The sequence below is a fragment of the Equus quagga genome, chromosome 6, assembly GCF_021613505.1.
Source record: "Equus quagga isolate Etosha38 chromosome 6, UCLA_HA_Equagga_1.0, whole genome shotgun sequence".
Taxonomy (NCBI): domain Eukaryota; kingdom Metazoa; phylum Chordata; class Mammalia; order Perissodactyla; family Equidae; genus Equus; species Equus quagga.
Window position 1 is genome coordinate 135500779 of NC_060272.1, and position 16702 is coordinate 135517480.

The 16702-nt window shown below is 59.7% G+C and overlaps 1 protein-coding gene across 1 annotated transcript in view; it reads right to left on the minus strand.

Moving 5' to 3' along the window:
* Positions 1–16702, minus strand: part of LOC124240945 (serine/threonine-protein kinase WNK2-like) — a 115436-nt gene that overhangs the window by 62467 nt on the left and 36267 nt on the right. Inside the window, exons 6-11 of the mRNA XM_046664276.1 lie at positions 14677–14765; positions 12700–12919; positions 7001–7283; positions 3456–3661; positions 1246–1377; positions 738–917 (exon numbers count right to left, since the gene is read on the minus strand). Coding sequence (XP_046520232.1) covers positions 738–917; positions 1246–1377; positions 3456–3661; positions 7001–7283; positions 12700–12919; positions 14677–14765 — 1110 coding nt within the window. The remainder of the gene's footprint in view (positions 1–737; positions 918–1245; positions 1378–3455; positions 3662–7000; positions 7284–12699; positions 12920–14676; positions 14766–16702) is intronic.

Consider the following 16702-nt stretch of genomic DNA (forward strand, 5'->3'; position numbering starts at 1 on the left):
TGGTCTTCCATCCTGGAGACACCCAGTATCTGACCCTGTGGACTTAGCACTTCAAACATTTCAGCAACTCTGAGAGTTTTCTCTTTAGAACAGGGCCGTTTAGGCGGCGGGGGCACACGAGCACCCGTGAAACGTGCCTTTGTCCAATTGTAGCGCAGTGAAAACACCAACCGACTTCTGCATATTTGAAAAGCAGCTAAAGGCCGTGACCACGGACGTGCACAGTAGAGGTTTAACTAGATAGTGGAGCCATTCTGAGCGTGACAAGGACAAGGCCAGGTGACAGGATGGCACCCTAAACCACAGAAACAGCCACACCTTCTGCAGGAAGCGGCCCCTCCCATCCTAGCCCTGACGATGCAACTGTGACGGAACCCGCAAAGAAAAGCCATCCTGTGACCCAGGGTCCCCGGATGACCAGCACCGGGGGCATTAGCCTGGGTGATGGCCCGGCCCCCAAGGAGTCCCTGTCAGCATGGCCTCGGGTGGCTCTGCAGTGGACAGTGACTGCAAGTTTGTGCTCACAGCTCTGTCATGGCTCCTCGGCCTGACTCTGGACTAAGCCCTGCCCATCCTAGACGTGCCTGGGACAGACGCTGAGGGCAGGTGGGCACGGCAGCCCGGCCGTCGCATCATCAGGGAGTGTTCCCACCCCGAGGGACCCTGGCACCACAGAGAACGAAGACCGGCAGCCCAGCTGGGGGAGGGCGCGAGGCTGGATGGGGAAGGGGGGGCACCTGTGGAGGGACTTGAGCCAGAGGCTGCAGCGGCGGCATCTGGAGGGGCTTCAGCTGAGCGGGGGCCACCACCTGGGAGCTCGGAGGCAGGTACGGAGGCAGGACAGGGGCCACCGGCTGCAGAGGGCCCTGTGGTGCCAGGACCTGCGGCAGGGGCGTCGGCTGGGCCAGCGGAGGAGGCTAGAGGAAGGGAAGGGGCTTCTGAGACCCACATCCTGCTGAGACACCCCTCATGCCTTGACAGGATAGAGAAAACCAACTTGCGCACACACACCACACACGTGCACACACACCCCCGCCAGCCTGGAGCCCTGGAAGCGCAGACCTGGGTGAATCGTTCTGGCAAGCGAGGCTCCTCCCCGTGCTAACGCTCCGTGAACTCCAGACACAAGAGCCCCCATGTCCATCTGCCCCCCAGCCCTGGGGAACCACAGAGAAGGACCAGCAGGGCCAGCGGGCCAGGGAGACCGAGGCACGATGGTGGCCATAAGGGGCGGCCAGTACTCACCTGGTGGCTCGGGGGTGCGGGCTGGCCTGGGCCCGTCGGCACAGGGGCGAAACTCACGGCCGGTTCCGGGAAACGCTGCTGTGGGAGTGGAGGGCGGGTGGGGGGTGGGATGGAGCCCACCGACAGGCCAGGCTGCAAAGAGCACAAAGGGCCACGCTCAACAGTGGCCCTCAGGACCCCCCGGCTCGTGCTCCACAACCGCGGGGACCCGTCTCTCACTCCCTGTGCCCGTCCTGCCAGGGATGCTTTCCCTAGGAACACAGTTCAGCAGAAGCGAGGTGTCCTGGCCCCTAAACCAGAATGGCCACAACCCCCAAACAGGGAATGTTCTGGAACATCAGCTCCATGGAATATCATGCAATCGTGAGGAAAGATCATTACAAGGACTCCGTGGAACTGCCGAGAAATGCTTGGTCTGACATTAAGGGATGGAGACATATAGTTGCATATGCTGTCTGTAGGACACGGAACACGTCTATGCACAGACACATCCACAAATGGGATACAGAACGTCGGGAACGGTCGGCAGAGCAGCATGGGGGGAGGGGCACTCTGCAGAGCCAGGGTCTCCAGTGGCTCAGCCACCAGAAGAGAGAAACGGGGCGCAGAAACCAAGAGGGAAAGAGTTGGAACTCTGAGCACTGGCCGTTGGATGCTATTAAGAACTGCTGTTAATTTGTACATTTTTCGGTCCAATAATGGTATTAAATTTTGTTTTCAAGGGTCCTGATCCTGCAGAGATACACAGCGAAATATTTATTCATGGGCAAAATGTCTTCCTGTCGGGGATTTACTTCAAAATACTGGGGACGCAGAAGCAGGTATTGAGATGGAGGAACGGGTCGGACGCAGCAATGGCTGAGCCGACGGCCTGGCTCTCCACATCGACAGCAGAAAGTCTCTCACGTGAGGTTTGGTGGATGAAACGGGTGACAGTAATTTCCACAACCGAGACCGCTCCTGTGACCAGCTGCACTGGTGGATGGAACCGCTTCTGCATTTATCCGAAGCCATGGCGCGGAACAAGCCATCCATGCACCTGTTCCTCGAGCCGCCACCACCCACAGCCCAGTAGGAATCAGGAGCGTGCAGCTGAGGCCTCAGAGGAGAGGCTCCCCTCTGTTCTCTTCCCTCCCTGGGTCCCAGGGGCACACTACCGCGGCAACCGCCCCAGAGCCTCAGCGCACCCTGGGGACGCCCCCAGACACCCCTGCTGCCCAAGGTGTTTCCACATAACTGGAAGGAGATGAGGCCAGTGCTCCAGCCAAGTCCATAGGGCGCCCCTGGCCGGGCGGGTGACCTCCCTGTGCTCAGGGTCCCAGCCTGCAAGCCAGAGGTGGGAGAGGCACGTGCTGGGGCCCCGGTGGAGAGCATAACACATGGCCAGGGAAACCATGACCCTGACCTGGGGAGCTGAGGGCCAGTGGGATGGTCTGGCTCAGCCCCGGCATGGGTGACTGCTCTGAGCAGCACGGGGCAATTTCCCAACTGAGCTCTTCCTGCTGAGTAAAATCACACTCGACCTCATTTTGAGAACACAGGGAAACGGCAGAACCAAGGAGCTGAGGACAGGAGGGGCCGGGGCACAGCGCGGCCAGAGGGCGTGAGCGAGAGTCGGGATGGAGTGGCTCCCTGGGGGAAGGGGGGGCGGCCCTGACCCGCTTGTGGCCTCAGGGTCTAAACCTCCTCTGGACCCCCCTCCACCACCTGCCTCAAGGGCAACTTCTCTGCACTGACCGCTTGGGATCACGAGGCAAGCAATCATTTTGCTTTCTTTTGCATTAAAAAAAATCAAAATCGAAAAATAAATGCCAAATGCACCCCCTCTTCTAGCAATTTCCATTTCACCTATGTCTTTCCATGTCTCAGACACGATTCCATGGCAGAAGCTTGGGGCCCTTCCCACCTGCTTCTCACAAGCCCCTGAAGACGTTCCCAGGATGTGGCCACCTGCACCCCAACTTCCGACAGCCGCAGAGCAGGGGGGACACGTCTAACACCCCTGGAACGCGGGGCCTGGACGGAGCCGAAGCTCCTCGCTATCAAGGACGCTTTTCTGTGACCTCTGCCACCGTCTGCGTTGCCGTCTCAGGCCCAGCGCGGCCCCATCACTCGTCACTGGTGTCACCAGCCGGGCAGGTCTCTCAGGGGGGTCGTGGCAGGGAGGGCGGCCTGGGGGCTGGCTCTGGCACGAGGGGTGGGCAACTCACCACAGCGGGCTGCTGGTAGGGCCCCGGCGCAGGCAGGCTGGAGGGCAGGCTGGGACCATCGCCGGTGCTCGCGCTCACTGGGGGGCTGCACACGCACGGGGCTGGGGGTGCCGCGTCAGCCAGCGAGCCCAGCACCCCGCTGCGCTGGCTGCTCTGCGAGTCCGAGTACACGGTGGAGCCCTGGCCGCTGTCAAAGGTGCTGTCGGCTGCGGAGGATAAAGGCACAGTCAGAGCAGCTAGGTACTCCAGTCTCAGGAGCACGGCGGGCTCAGCCACGCTCGGCTCGGCCGCACGCTTCTCCTGCAAGACAAAGACCACATGAGTCACAGATACATGTCAACTTCGACGAACAGCCCCGCAGCAGCGCGTAGCGGGGACTATCCCTGCATGCCCCGAGGTGGCCTGGCGTTGGGAGCCACCTGCCATGGGGACACGGACCCCAGGGGCCACCTTGCACAACCTCTATGTGCAGGACGGCGGCTGCCTCCCGGTCACGGACAGGGCCCCACCCCTGACCTGGCCTTGAAGGCGGGTCTGCTCAGTCTCCCAGGGCACGAGGGGTCAGAGGAGGCCGAGGGCGTGTCGGGGCAGAAAAAGCTACAGAGTTGGGCTCAGTGGTGGGGATAAAATAAGGACCTCCTGTGTCTGGTAGGGCAGGCAGGGGGTCTCAGGACCCTGACCGCCTTGCTCACCACCTCAAAGAGCCCGAAGTGGGAAGATCTGGGTCCAAAGCCACATCACAGTCCTGTGTCTAACTTGGTTGGCTCCACAGAGAGACCGTGAGGGGGGACTGGAGGCGCCACAGTCCAAGGAGACTCCCAGAGCTGGCCTCACCCATGCTCAGCCCAGCACACAGGTCAAACCCAGCCTCGGTGGACAAGCCACCCGCACACGGGGCACAGAAGGACCACACAGCCCACAGGTACATCTGCCAAGACAGGGAAGACAGGCGGCCGTGGGGCTGTGCCGTGAGGGGAAGAACAAAGACCCGCCTGAAGTGGCACTTTTGGTCACTGCTGCCAGAGCCCACGAGCTACACGGATATCATGTCTGCTACCTGTGAACACCAAGCATTTCCAGTGTCAGCATCGCGTCCGCTCATGGTTTAAACAAATAAAGTAAAAGGGAATCTTGTCTGCTTTGCATCAAAATAATGTTTCCCTGGGGCTGACCTGAACTTACTTTAACTTGGGAAGACATAAGAACACTGAGGTGTGAGTGTGCAAAACCCAGTAGACACGGGGTTCTGAGTGTAACGAGATGGCTGGTTGTGTCTCCACTTAGAGAGAAAGACAGAGAGACGGAGAGACAGAGAGACAGACAGAGAGGGAGAGACAGAGAGAGAGGGAGACACACAGAGAGGGAGAGAGACACAGAGAGACAGAGGGAGAGACAGACAGAGAGAGTGCACACAACAGAGAATGTCCACAGACCGGACAAATTTGACATAAAGTGACTCTAACCATACAGGTAGTATCTCCTATTTTTAAAGGGAATGTGTTTGTTATTGGGATATTTCAAATTAAACTTGAAACATCTAATTTTAACCCATCCTCACAGTCACGGGGGCTGGCCCAGCCCTCTCTCTGAGCTTCATCTGGACTGTGGTGAGCAGTTAACAGAGTACGTGGCACAGAATCACAAAATACAACGTCTGCTGTTCCTTCAGACAAAGACAGTGTGTGTGTTTGCCTGTCTTGTCACTTAAGACCAGGCCCCTTCTCCAGTGGCGCGTGTGCTGCCTGGCATCCCCATCAGTTCACCTCTACGAAGCACAGGGCGGTCCAGCCATCCAAGGGCACTGCAGCCAGAGGGACGATGCACACAGGCTTTCTGTTGTGACCAGAGCAAGGCACAGAAGAGCGTGTGCAGGAGCTGTGGGTCCTGGGATAGAGGGAGACATGGGGGGTGTGCGCGTGTGTGAATGCATGTTTGTGGGTGTGCCTGTGTGCACGTGTGTGCATGTGTGTGTATGCATGCATGTGGATGTGTGCATGTGTGTGTGTGCACGCATGTGGATGTGTGCATGTGCGCACATGCATGCGGGTGGTGTGCACTGTGAGCCTGCATGTGTCTGCATATGTGCGTGTGTGTGGGTGTGTATGGATATACGTGTGTGCTATGCATGTGAGTACGTGCGTGGCAGACTGCATGTGTAGATTCTCTCTGGAAGGTACAGTAAGAGACGGGCAATATCAGTGGCCTCCAGGGAGGAAAGTTAGCTGTCTTTCACTGTATACCCTCTGGGAATTCTTGAATTTTATGTGATCCGACTATATTATCTACTTTAAATAAATTACAATAAACAGATAAAACCCGATTTGAGAAGTGTGGCCCCTGTGTGAGGCACACAGACCTGTTCTCAGTCAGACAGGACGGGGTCTATTTGCAGGCAGAACGCCCACCCTGACTGAACCCCCCGTCGATTCATGTCTGCACAGCAGGTGGAACCTGCACCTTGACAGCTGACCACAGTGGGGCATACACTAGGCTCCAGACTGTCTCTTCAACGGGCGACAAGAGGAAACATCTCAATTCCCGTCCTGGAAATTGTGCAACCAATAACTAAGCTTCTCAAGTGTGCAGTAGGGTGTCAGACACAGGGAGGTTTTCCTACAAAACCTTTACCCTCTTCAATTAATTTTTTGGTTTATCAGAAAATGGAGCGCTGATGTTGCCATTTTATTCTCCAGAGCAAACCTGGTCAGGTGGAGGGAAGGAAGCAGCCGACCAATATCTCAAAGTGACGGCCAGCCGCAGTTTGAACTGAAGCAGCCGACTGAAGAACATGTGGCTATTTTAATGACAAATGAAGGATGTGCCTATTAAATACATTAAACAGACTATTTCGGTCTTTCCGCAGGAATAAACTGAAATGGTGGCCTGGGCAGGGGCTCGGCCCTGCCATTTCACTCCGTGCTTGTCCACAGAACAGACAGAAAGGCCACGTCCCCCATCCTCAGAGCACAGTCAAATTTTGGGGACGCTGAGGGCAGAGGAGGACACTTGTTGGCCCAGACGTGCAGAAGACACTGGACTCTCTCCCAGTGGTCTGAGGAAGCTGGATAAAAACGATTCCCGCCAACCCATCGGCAGCATTCCCTCAATCTTACTAAAGGCCTCGAAGGTCCAGCACCGGAAGGCAGATAACCTTGAGAATGGATACTCACAGTGGCAAAGGCCAGAACCGAGACCAAGGCACCACCACTGGCAGCCCCTGGGCAGTGGCATCCCGGACCAGACGCCCCGCTGGGGTGGGGTACAGCCCTCAGGAGCCCTGTGTGGCCAGGACTGACATCCTCAGATGGGACAAGTAACCAGACTGAGCCACCCTGCCCTCGCTGGCGCGGGGCACGCGAGGTCCTGCATCTGCATAAACAGTTGTCCCCCGTCCCCAGAAGCTGGACTTGAGCCAGCCTTAAAGCTCTCTGGTCACAGTTCTCTGTGCAGCACCGGGTATGCTCCCGATCCCCCTGGGAAAACGCTCGCCTACGCCAACTGTCCAAACCCGTGGGGGCTCGGGGACGCGGAGGGGCAGCACTCACAGGCCAAGGAGGTGGCGCTGGCCGGCAGCGCGGGGGGGAGGAGGTGCTGGTCGGCCTCGGGCTCCTCGGGCTCCGGCGGCCCAGCCTGCGTGTGGTAGGTCACCTGGACCTGCAGGGGTGCGGGTGGGCCCCTGGCCCTGTCGGGGCTGCCTGGGTCCCGCTGCTCCCTGGGCTGCAGCGCGGGCCAGATCCTCTCCCGCCGCCACTGGATCAATGCCACACGGTCACGGATGGACTTGGCCACGATCTTCAGGTCACTCTCGTGGAAGAATCCCGACTCGATCTGCAAAGGGAGTCACCATGTCATTACCGAGACCAGGCCTGCCGGTCTCGTCCCACTGCTGGGCTGGCCCTGCCATCTGCACAGCCGCCTCCCCCTCATGGGGTCTCCACTCAAAGTCCTCTCCTCAGTCCCTCACCCCCGGTTCGTTCCTCTCAGGACGCTCTCATCACCCTGTAAGTAAATGTCCTCCCACCATCGAGCATAAGTCCGCAAGAAGAGCGACCATCTGAACCCGCCCTGGGCCCACTCCTGGGAGAGCAGGTGCCAGAAACTGCAGGTGGATGACTGAGGCAGAGGCACCCCAACCTGCCCCCCCGCAGGGCCCGGGGCTTCCTGGAGCCCTTGCCTGTGCTGGCCGAGGGCAGGAAGGGGTCCTGGGTGCATCTGTGTGCTCGGGCACAGGGACAAGGAGCTGCAGCCGGCCCGTCTTGCCATTCTCTGAGAAGTCGTGGAGGCTGGGGCAGGAGGCGCACTTTGTAACTTGAGACCAGGAGGGTGTGCACGGTGCCTGGCAAAACCCTGAACTCAATTTACCCAACAGAGTGTTTAAGAGTGTCTGTAAAGGAGCCACTGATCTCCAGGAAACACATGGCTCTCTCTGAGGATATTTGTGGCAAAACCACGAAAGAGCGGAAGCCAGGCTCCCAGCCATCACCACAGGATTCCCCACGAGGGAAGGGAGAAAACCAGAGACAGACCTTGTGGCTCGGGATGGGAACCGTGTGAACTCACCATTTCCAATGTACAACAGACGTAAACACACACAGAGGTAGACACGGGTATGTGCGTACACAGCACAGTATGTGTACAAGGAAGAGAGCATGGTTGTGGGCCTGGGGCAGCCATGACCCACAGCATATAGGAGCCAGACCACTGTGAGAGGGTGGGGTTCCCCATGGACGGCAGGTCCAGGCCCCCAGGGAGAGGAGCGGCCTGGACATCTCACTGTGCTGAGAGGACGCTTGGAGAATGACAACCTGACGACGTGCAGGACAACACGGGAGCCAGCACCACGGCCTCCCACTGGCCGAATCTGGGACATTCTGAGCATCAAAATACACAGCAGTACCAGGAGAGTTTGAAGGACGTGTCCGCAAATACCCAGAGGGGGACACAAGTGCTCTGTGGTGGCAGAAGTGACGAGCATCACTGCCACCCTAGGGTTACACAGCAGCACACACCTGCAGTCTCACCTTCTCTCCTCTCACTCTGTCTCCATCTCTTAGTCTCTGTCTCTGTCTCTCAGTGTCTCTCTCTCTCTCCATCTCTCAGTCTCTGTCTCTCAGTCTCCATCTCTCCCTCTCGCTCTGTCTCTCAGTCTCTCTGTGGATCACTTGCTCACGTGAAGCTGCGTCGCAAGCAGCCCTATGGAACATCCCACTTGGCTGAGAACTCGACCTGGTGAGCAAGCACGGACACCAACCCTCGCCCCAGTCAGCCCCAGCGGACACCCGGCTGCCCTCACGAGGGGCCCTGAGCCAGAAGCGCCTGCTCAGTCACTCTCAGAATCCCGACCTGGAGACCGTGTGACCCGAGTGTGCACAGAGCTGCATTTGGGATGGACTATTGAGAAGCGAAGGTGATGGAGCACGTTATCTACTAAACAAAAGGGAAACCATGGGTCACAAAGACACACATAAATGGAAAGTTTGGTGAAAATGCAATATTTACACAGTTGCCAGGTACCTCCCTATGAAACAGTTATTAACTACAGCTTCGTGTGGATCCCCAGGTAGACCCGTTCAACCACGTGACCGAGGGTGCATTCCCAGGGGGTGGCCACGGTAGCAAGCGTTCCTGCGGACATGCTGATGGACACAGAGGGTGCTGAGCCGGGACGGCCAGCCAGCCCTTCACGCAGACCACTGACGAAAGGCGCAACCTTGACGCTGGACAACGGGGCCCTGAGCAGGACCGGCTGCTCTCCCAGGTCTGAGGGCCAAGGCAGCTGCACAGGAAGGTCCAGGTACACAGTATTTTGGGGGTGCCGGGCATCAGGCCAGACATCAGTCACTTCAAACGGTTCTTTGTTGTGCATTTGCAATGCTTCTCTAAGTCTGTGATGACTTCAAGAAACTTCCAGAAGTCAACCCCGTGACAGATTTGCTGCTGAGACTCCGCAGACGGTGCCGAGGTCTCCTCGCCAGGACGGTGGGAGTGAGCAGTTCCATGCAGCCGGGACACATGCGAGGGCCGAGGCTGGGCCAAAGCCCCCACCCGCCCGCCCACCAGCAGGGCCCACACGGCTGACCTGGCGGACCCAGCAGAGGCCGCTGGAAAGAAGGCGACCCACAGACAAGCCGCCACTGCGGCTACCTGCCCGTGACCCACTTTCCCTCCCACCTCCGTGTTCACAGTCACCCCCAGCGAGCCTCTCCAAGGTGCTGCTTCTATTTTTTCCCGAACGGGGAGAATTCAGCCACGTTCTGTGCTGCACTGCAACGTCCCATTATCCGGAGGCCGTGAAGGCGGGAGGAAGGGCTGCACGGTGGACGCAAGAACCCCTGGGCTGGGCCTCAAGCTCCTGTCCCTGGGGGTCCTACTGACGGGTCACTCTAGATCAGAGCCAGCCCAGGTATCTGGAGAACCCGTCCTCCTCTCAGATCCCGGGTGTCTTCACTCTGACCCATGTCGACGCGCACCCGCCCCACGTCCCCGCCTGCAGGACCTGCCGGGAGGTGATTCCAGAGGGAGAGGAGAGAGCTGTGGCATGGGCTCCCTCCCACCCTGAGGACGGCCTTGTCTGGCTCCAGAACTTCTTCAACACCCGACACACGCTGATCTCGGGGGTTAAGAATAAGGCCACCCCAACCTGCTGCAGGCCCCTAGCACTGGAGGTGGGGTGACACCCTACGTGCCACTGCATCTCTTCGGCAAGCTGCTGCCTGTTCACGACGCCCAGCACTGGCTGTCTCCTCCTTACACTACTCTAAGTTTTGAAGAAGTAGGTGTGTTGGGCTACAGCCATGGGTAAGTGACCGCCCCACAGAGCAGCCAGGGGAGTGGGCCCTGAATCTCCGCCCACTAGGACCTCCTCCGCCCAGCCCTGGGACCCACCAGGAGGCCCTGGACCCCAATGTTGGCTCTCTGTCGACACATGGGCGGGGAGGGTGGAACCTGACCAAGAGCCGGGCCCCCACGCTGACCTGCAAGGTCCAGCTAGGAGCCAGGAGCAGAGTCCAGCTCACCGGGGCTCACGCAGGACTGAGACCGGCCAAGGGGCCGAGGCTGCTGTCAGCTCATCATGACAGGCAGCTCCCAAGGCACTAGGCCTGCTGTTTCTTACAGAGACCAGTAGTACGTGTTGTTTTATTATTATTCTTTAATGGAACACAGCGACTCGCCTTCTGTGTGGATGCCATACTTCACGGAGGATGTCCAAACACGGGAAAGTGCTTTTAAAGGAGATGGGGGGAGGGGGAGTGCTGCACCCAGGCTGTGAACTGGCGGAGACACCACGCCCCGGGGTCCAGCCGGGCACATGAACTTGGTGCAGAGGCCGCAGCGCGCATGCTCCAGGGCGGGACAGGGTGGGGCTGCAGGAGGAGGCTGGTACTCCTGTCCTCAGTGTTGAGGCAGAGGAAGGTGAGTCCTCTGTGGAGGGTAAGCATCCCAGGAAGGGGCCTAGCACATTGGGGCACCACCTTCTTACAACCAAAGAGCGTCTGGGACGAACTGGGCAGAAGGAGCACCCGGCCACCGCAGCACAGATAGCACCGTGCGTCTGGGTCCTGTGCACCTCCAGGACACGCCGCCACGGGGAATCCGTGTGTGCTGACGTCCTGTTGTCCTCTCCCGTCGCTGCAGCACCTGACGCACGCTCAGCTCCCACCCGAACCCCCCACCTCATGCAGGAAGGTGCCCAACAGCCCAGCGCAGAGCAGGCACGATGCTGGGGGTGACCAGGGCGTGCTCACTGCTTGTGCTTCCTGAGTCCCCTGGCCCCAGCAGCCCCAACCCACACACTCACTCAAGGCCACCCCAGGACCCACCCCATCTCCACGTGGGGCTGTGCCCCTCGAGGCCGGCCTACCCTCCTGCTGACACCTGGACAGGGAACACTGGTGGCCAGGTTCCCCAGTGCCCATCGCTGCTCCAGGATGCGACCCCCACTCCAGAACCTCATCTCACAGGCTGCCGCATGCACTGCCTCACTGTCACTTGTTTGTGCTTTAAATTCCAGCAGAAAGCCAAAAGGGACCGCAGTGTCACAGCATGAGGGGAAACGGGGTCCTGAATTCACAGGACTAGCGGCTGGTAATTATCTTAGTGCCACTCCCTGCAAGTACACGGCGATTCAACTGCATACCACACGGTCATCGAAAGGCCTCCGGAAGCACGGAGCTGACTGACCCCATTAAATTCACTTACAGCAGAGGCATCTCTGTTTCTGGGACCAAGGATGTGACCGGCAGTCAGGAAGGTGGGGGTGGTCCTGACCTGGGCTCTGGCCCCTTAGCGGGACATCACATGGCCTGCATGTGCCAGACACAGTGGGGACACAGGCCGCTGTCCAGTGGAAGGCAGGGCCCTGGCTGGCCACACGCCTCCCGCCCCTGCCCCACACTGACCTGTTGCACCACCTACACCAAGCTCCACGGACCCTTCACCCGCCACATGCCTGGGCCCCCAAGCCCACCAAGTGCCCTCACGGCTGTGGCTCCCACACCTCACGCGGCACAGCCAGCCTCAGTTTCCTCATCTGAGCAGGGCCTCGGGGAGCAGTGGAGTCAGCCCAGGCTGGTCACGCGGATCTGCTGCCCACCCGAGCCTGCACAGGCTGCTGCCCTCCCAGCTCTTCCAGCCCACCGTCCAGCCGCAGACCACTTCCTCCTCCCAAACCCACATGGGCCCAGGAGTCCAGCTGTGAGAACCCAGTAGCCGAACCCATGGGACTTGCTAAGTTTCTGACATGTGCTGCGTTCAGGGAAAGGTTGATCCAAGAAAGTGGAAGAGACCGTGCGCTTCTGTGACCGAGCGCGCTCTCCCGCCACGTGCGCTGGCTTCACTCTCCCTCCGTTTTTCTAGTGAAAATCACCGTCTCACTTATTTCTTACGTGCACATCTTCCCTCCGCACCCCTGCGACCCCGTGCCCTCGGACCACAGTGCCCCTCAGCAGCAGATGGAAAATGGAACTCCAGGGCCCGCGCAAGTGCCAAGGCAGCAAGAATCCGGTCATAAGCAGGCCTCTCCTGACACATCAAGGCCAGGTCCCTCTGTGCGCCAGGTCCTGCGCCTGTGCAGCGGGAGACCTCTCCCCACGCCCCGCGCCCCACATGGCTGGGGATCCTGTGCGCGCCCCAGGCCTGCCACTCACCACTGGACCGCGCGCCCTTCTGACCTCGCTCTAACCGTTGGAAACCACATGCTCTCAAGGCACACACCCGCATTTTTGGCCGCAAGGGGCCACCTTACCATCTCCTGGGCCACGTCGTCCGGCGTCTCCCTCTCCAGGTCAAAGGTGAACTCAATGGCCCCGTTGTCCTTGGGCTTGCCCTTCAGTTTCTTGGGGTCCTCAACCCAGAGCCGCAGAGCGATGGTGGACTTCCTGCCGTGGTCCTCCTCGGCCAGCTCCACCCTGACGCCGGTGTCCTCCGCGAAGAAGGCATGGCTGAGCAGGTCTTTGATCTCGTACCTGCGGAGGGGCGGCTGACGAGCAGGGCGCGGGCACACCTGCCGAGGGGCCGTGCACACAGGGTGCTCCCTCCAGAACGTTCCCTGACTGTACCGCCCAGTGGGCAGGCTCTGGCCTCGGGAACGGCACCCAACAGTTTACATGTACTTCCCTAGCTCCCAGGGAGGAGATCACACTTCACTGTGCAGTCTCTAAGACTCGTTCTCCCTCGTTACAAAAAGAACACATGCCGCTGTGAGATTCAGGGAATTCAGAGTTTTCACCCAGGCTCCGTGCCGTGCAGACAGGCCTGCGGAGGAGCTGTGGGCTCAGTCACCACAAGACACCTGCTCCAGGGAAGACTGAACCGGACAGCGAGGCTGACCACATCCCAGAGCTCACACGGGCACCTGAGGGGTCTTGGCCTTGGGAGAGGGACATTTTCAGGGGCTCCCCAGGATGCTGAGGAGTGTGGCTGCTGGGTGTTGCCATGGTAACCACTTTGTCACCCAAATCCACATCCCCAAACACTAGGTCAGTTCCCGTCTCCAGCAGGAAGGGATCCAGGTGCTGTCCCGGGCCTGGCGTCCTCCCAGGGTCCTGTGTGTGGTCACCCTGGGCTGCGAAGTCCAGTGGCCCACCCCCCCTGGGCAGATGGAGACCACCCCCCTGGATGGCCTGCGGGTCACAGCTCAGTGAGTGACCTTCACCAAGGGCAACAAATGCCCAGGGTCTTGGAGGTCTTGGCCCCTGGGGGGAGGGGGTCATGGCCGTTGCGGGGGCAGAGGTCATGGCTCCTGAGGGGACAGAGGTCATAGTTCCTGGGGGGTGTGGAGGTCACTGCCCCTGGCAGGGGGAAGGTCATGGGCCCTGGGGCTCTGTCTGGGAGGTGGTCTCACACACAGGGTCTGCTCTGAGGACTCCTTGGCTCTACAGGGTTGTTTCTGTACTTTTCTGGTGTGGGTTATATTTCACAACTTTTTAGTATTTTTCTTAGAGAATAAAACAGGATAATTGCACGGGACAGAGAGAAGACCTAGGGATCAGGACAGGGCCGCTGTGAAAGAAGTGACAGCCTTGGGAAAGATAGGGGTGAATGCTGGGGACGGGGATGGGATGAGGGGCATGTGCTAGGGGTGCAGGGGCAAGGAGGGCACCCGAGGGGGCGAGGAGGAGGTGAGGGAGGAGAGAAGGAGGAGGGATAGAGGGCTCTGGGGGGAAGAGGGCCGAAGAGGGGGGAGGGAGGAAGGCTCAGGATGCAGGCCAGGCTCCCTGGCTGACCAGCTGAGGAAGGAGGGGCCCTAATCTGAGGTGGGGCTGGTTTGGGGGATCGTGAGGGCTCTGCCTTGAAGCTGTGACTTGAGGTGACTCAGACACAGGTGCATGCAGCCCGGAGTTGAGAAGAGGGCAAGATGAGATGCATCGGGAGGCAGGCACGGGGGTGTCCTCCAGGCCGTGGGTATGGATGGGCCCACCGGGGAAAATGCACAGAAAAAGGAATGAGGGCAGAGCGAGGCCCCAGGAGCTCCCATGCTCCAGGCTGGGTGGGCAAGAAGCAGCCAGCAAAGGAGAAAGGAGGGGGCTCCAGAACCATCCAGGCAGCAGAGGCCAGGCCGCGGCTGTGCCCTGACTGCCCAGCAGGCTCGCTGGCACCCAGGACATGGCGGCCTGAAGTGGCCTATCCATCTCCTAAACCTCTTCTTGGGGGAACCCAGCTCTGCAGAGCAGCTGGAGCAACGTCAGCGAGAGCACCTGACCCCACGTGGCATGGGACTCACCTCTCCTCCTTGTTTTTGCAGATACACTCCCCAATGATCTCCTTGATTTCGGGATCGTGCACTTTCTCAAAGCTGGCTGGCTTGATGCCCTGAAAAGAGATGAGCAGTCACCTGACACCGAATTGGCCTCTCGCCTCACACCAGCCCAGCAGAGGAGAAGGCAGAAGGGCATGAGGCTCATTCTGGGGTTCATTCCATCCCAAGTCCCCACTTGGGAATGACGTCTGGGAGTAGTGAGGTCTGGGGAAGAAAGACTCGGGGGATGCTCGCTCCTCCCAACCAGCCCGTCACTGCACAGAGGGGACGGAGCGGGACAGGGCAGATCTGCCCGAGGATACACACCCACCTGCCAGCAGAGCATCCCTGTTGGACGAGGACCCACCCCCACAGAGGCTTCCCATCTCACCACATGCCCGCTCAAGGGTGCTGAGGGCACTCTCTGTGGCTGCTGCCACTGGCCGAGGGCCACCAGAGGCTCAAGCCCCATTGTGGCCACAGGTGGGGCTGACTTTCAAGGCCTGGTGGCTTGTTCCACAGCCACAGCCAGGCTGGGTGACTTTCAGGCAGCAGGGACAAGGGGTGGCCGAGTGTCCACACCGACCAGGGACCCAGCAGGTGCCAGCCTGGGGGCGGCCACGGCTCAGCCAGCCCAGAGCCCAGACGCAGGCAGAGGGGTCCAGCACAAGCAGGACCTGCTGCAGCATCTGTCTGCCATCTGCTGGGGGAGGGGACTCAGGGAGGGGCACCTGGTTTTAAAACACACTGGGGGCTCGAGCCCCATGTTCTTCCTCCCTCAACAAAACTGCGCCTCCAAAGGCCTTGTCCTGGCGTTCTTTTTTGAACGTCGAGAACGTGAAGCCTGCGTTTTCCCATGGCGGGGAGGGAGAGGTGTGCCCCTAGCCCGGGGGCAGACCCAAGAGCAGGACCCCCAGCAGCTCCACTGCCTGGCTGGGCCCCCGGACCTCCAGGCCCTGTGCCCGCAGCCAGCGGGAGTCACACTGCACCCAACGTGCAGGGGAGTATGTGAGCAACAGACGCCGGACCCTGGGCTTCAGGAGCGGCCGAGGGTCCCCCTCAGAGATGAGGCCTCTGCTGTTCCACTGAAGCCAAGAGAAAAAGATTTAATTACACCAGGAGGAAGGGCAGGGTCCCCACGGGGGCAGAAGACCTGAGACACTATAAACACAAGTAAGTGTGTGCATACAGTGTCATTTAATCTCTGAAAGGCTGAGGCCCCCAAAGCAGGTGAAGAATGTGCCAGAATAACAAGGTGCTGTTTTGAAGGGGCTCACGTCTCCAGGCTCAGAAGCACGGAGTCAGGCAGCTGATGGCAGAGGACACCTCGAGACCCAGAGAGACCCTGGGGTCAGGGGCTGATGTGGGAGGCTGCACCAGCATGTGGGTGAGAAGTGAGGAACCACAGGACTCGGGGGCAGGGCCGAGGGCAAGGGCGTCGCTGCAGATGACACACCAAGGATCAGCAACATGCCTCCGGCCTGGTTTCCTCAGGGAGGCAGGGTGGGGCTGAGCCCTACTTTGCCCAGACCAACAGGGGTCCACAGAGGAGCCCTGGGACCCTGGCCAGTGTCCTGTTTCCCAGGGCCCAAAGACGGGCAGCGAGGCTGCTGGAGAACCAGGGTGGCCAAGGAACACGTGCCCAGGGGGCTCAGTCTCTGTCTCACCAAGCCCAGTGGATGCACCACCATCCCATCCATCTGTGCAAACCAGAACCTGCACCCAGGCACCACTCCAAAACCTGACACCCCTCGAATTCACCCCCAGCCCCTCGCAGGACCACTGCCCACAGGCGATGGGCCCACCCTCTCCAGCCAGCACCACCGGGGAGCTGCGCGCCTATCTGTGGGTCTCTGACCCACAGACACAGTGCCACCAGCCAAGGACTCTGCCTTCCTGCCTTGCATCCTCAGCGGCAGATGGGAGGGGCTCAAAGTGGACTACTGATGGATAACTTAGAATTAAGAACCAGAGGGGAGAAACAAGCTGTGACCTGCAGGGAGGGCTCAGG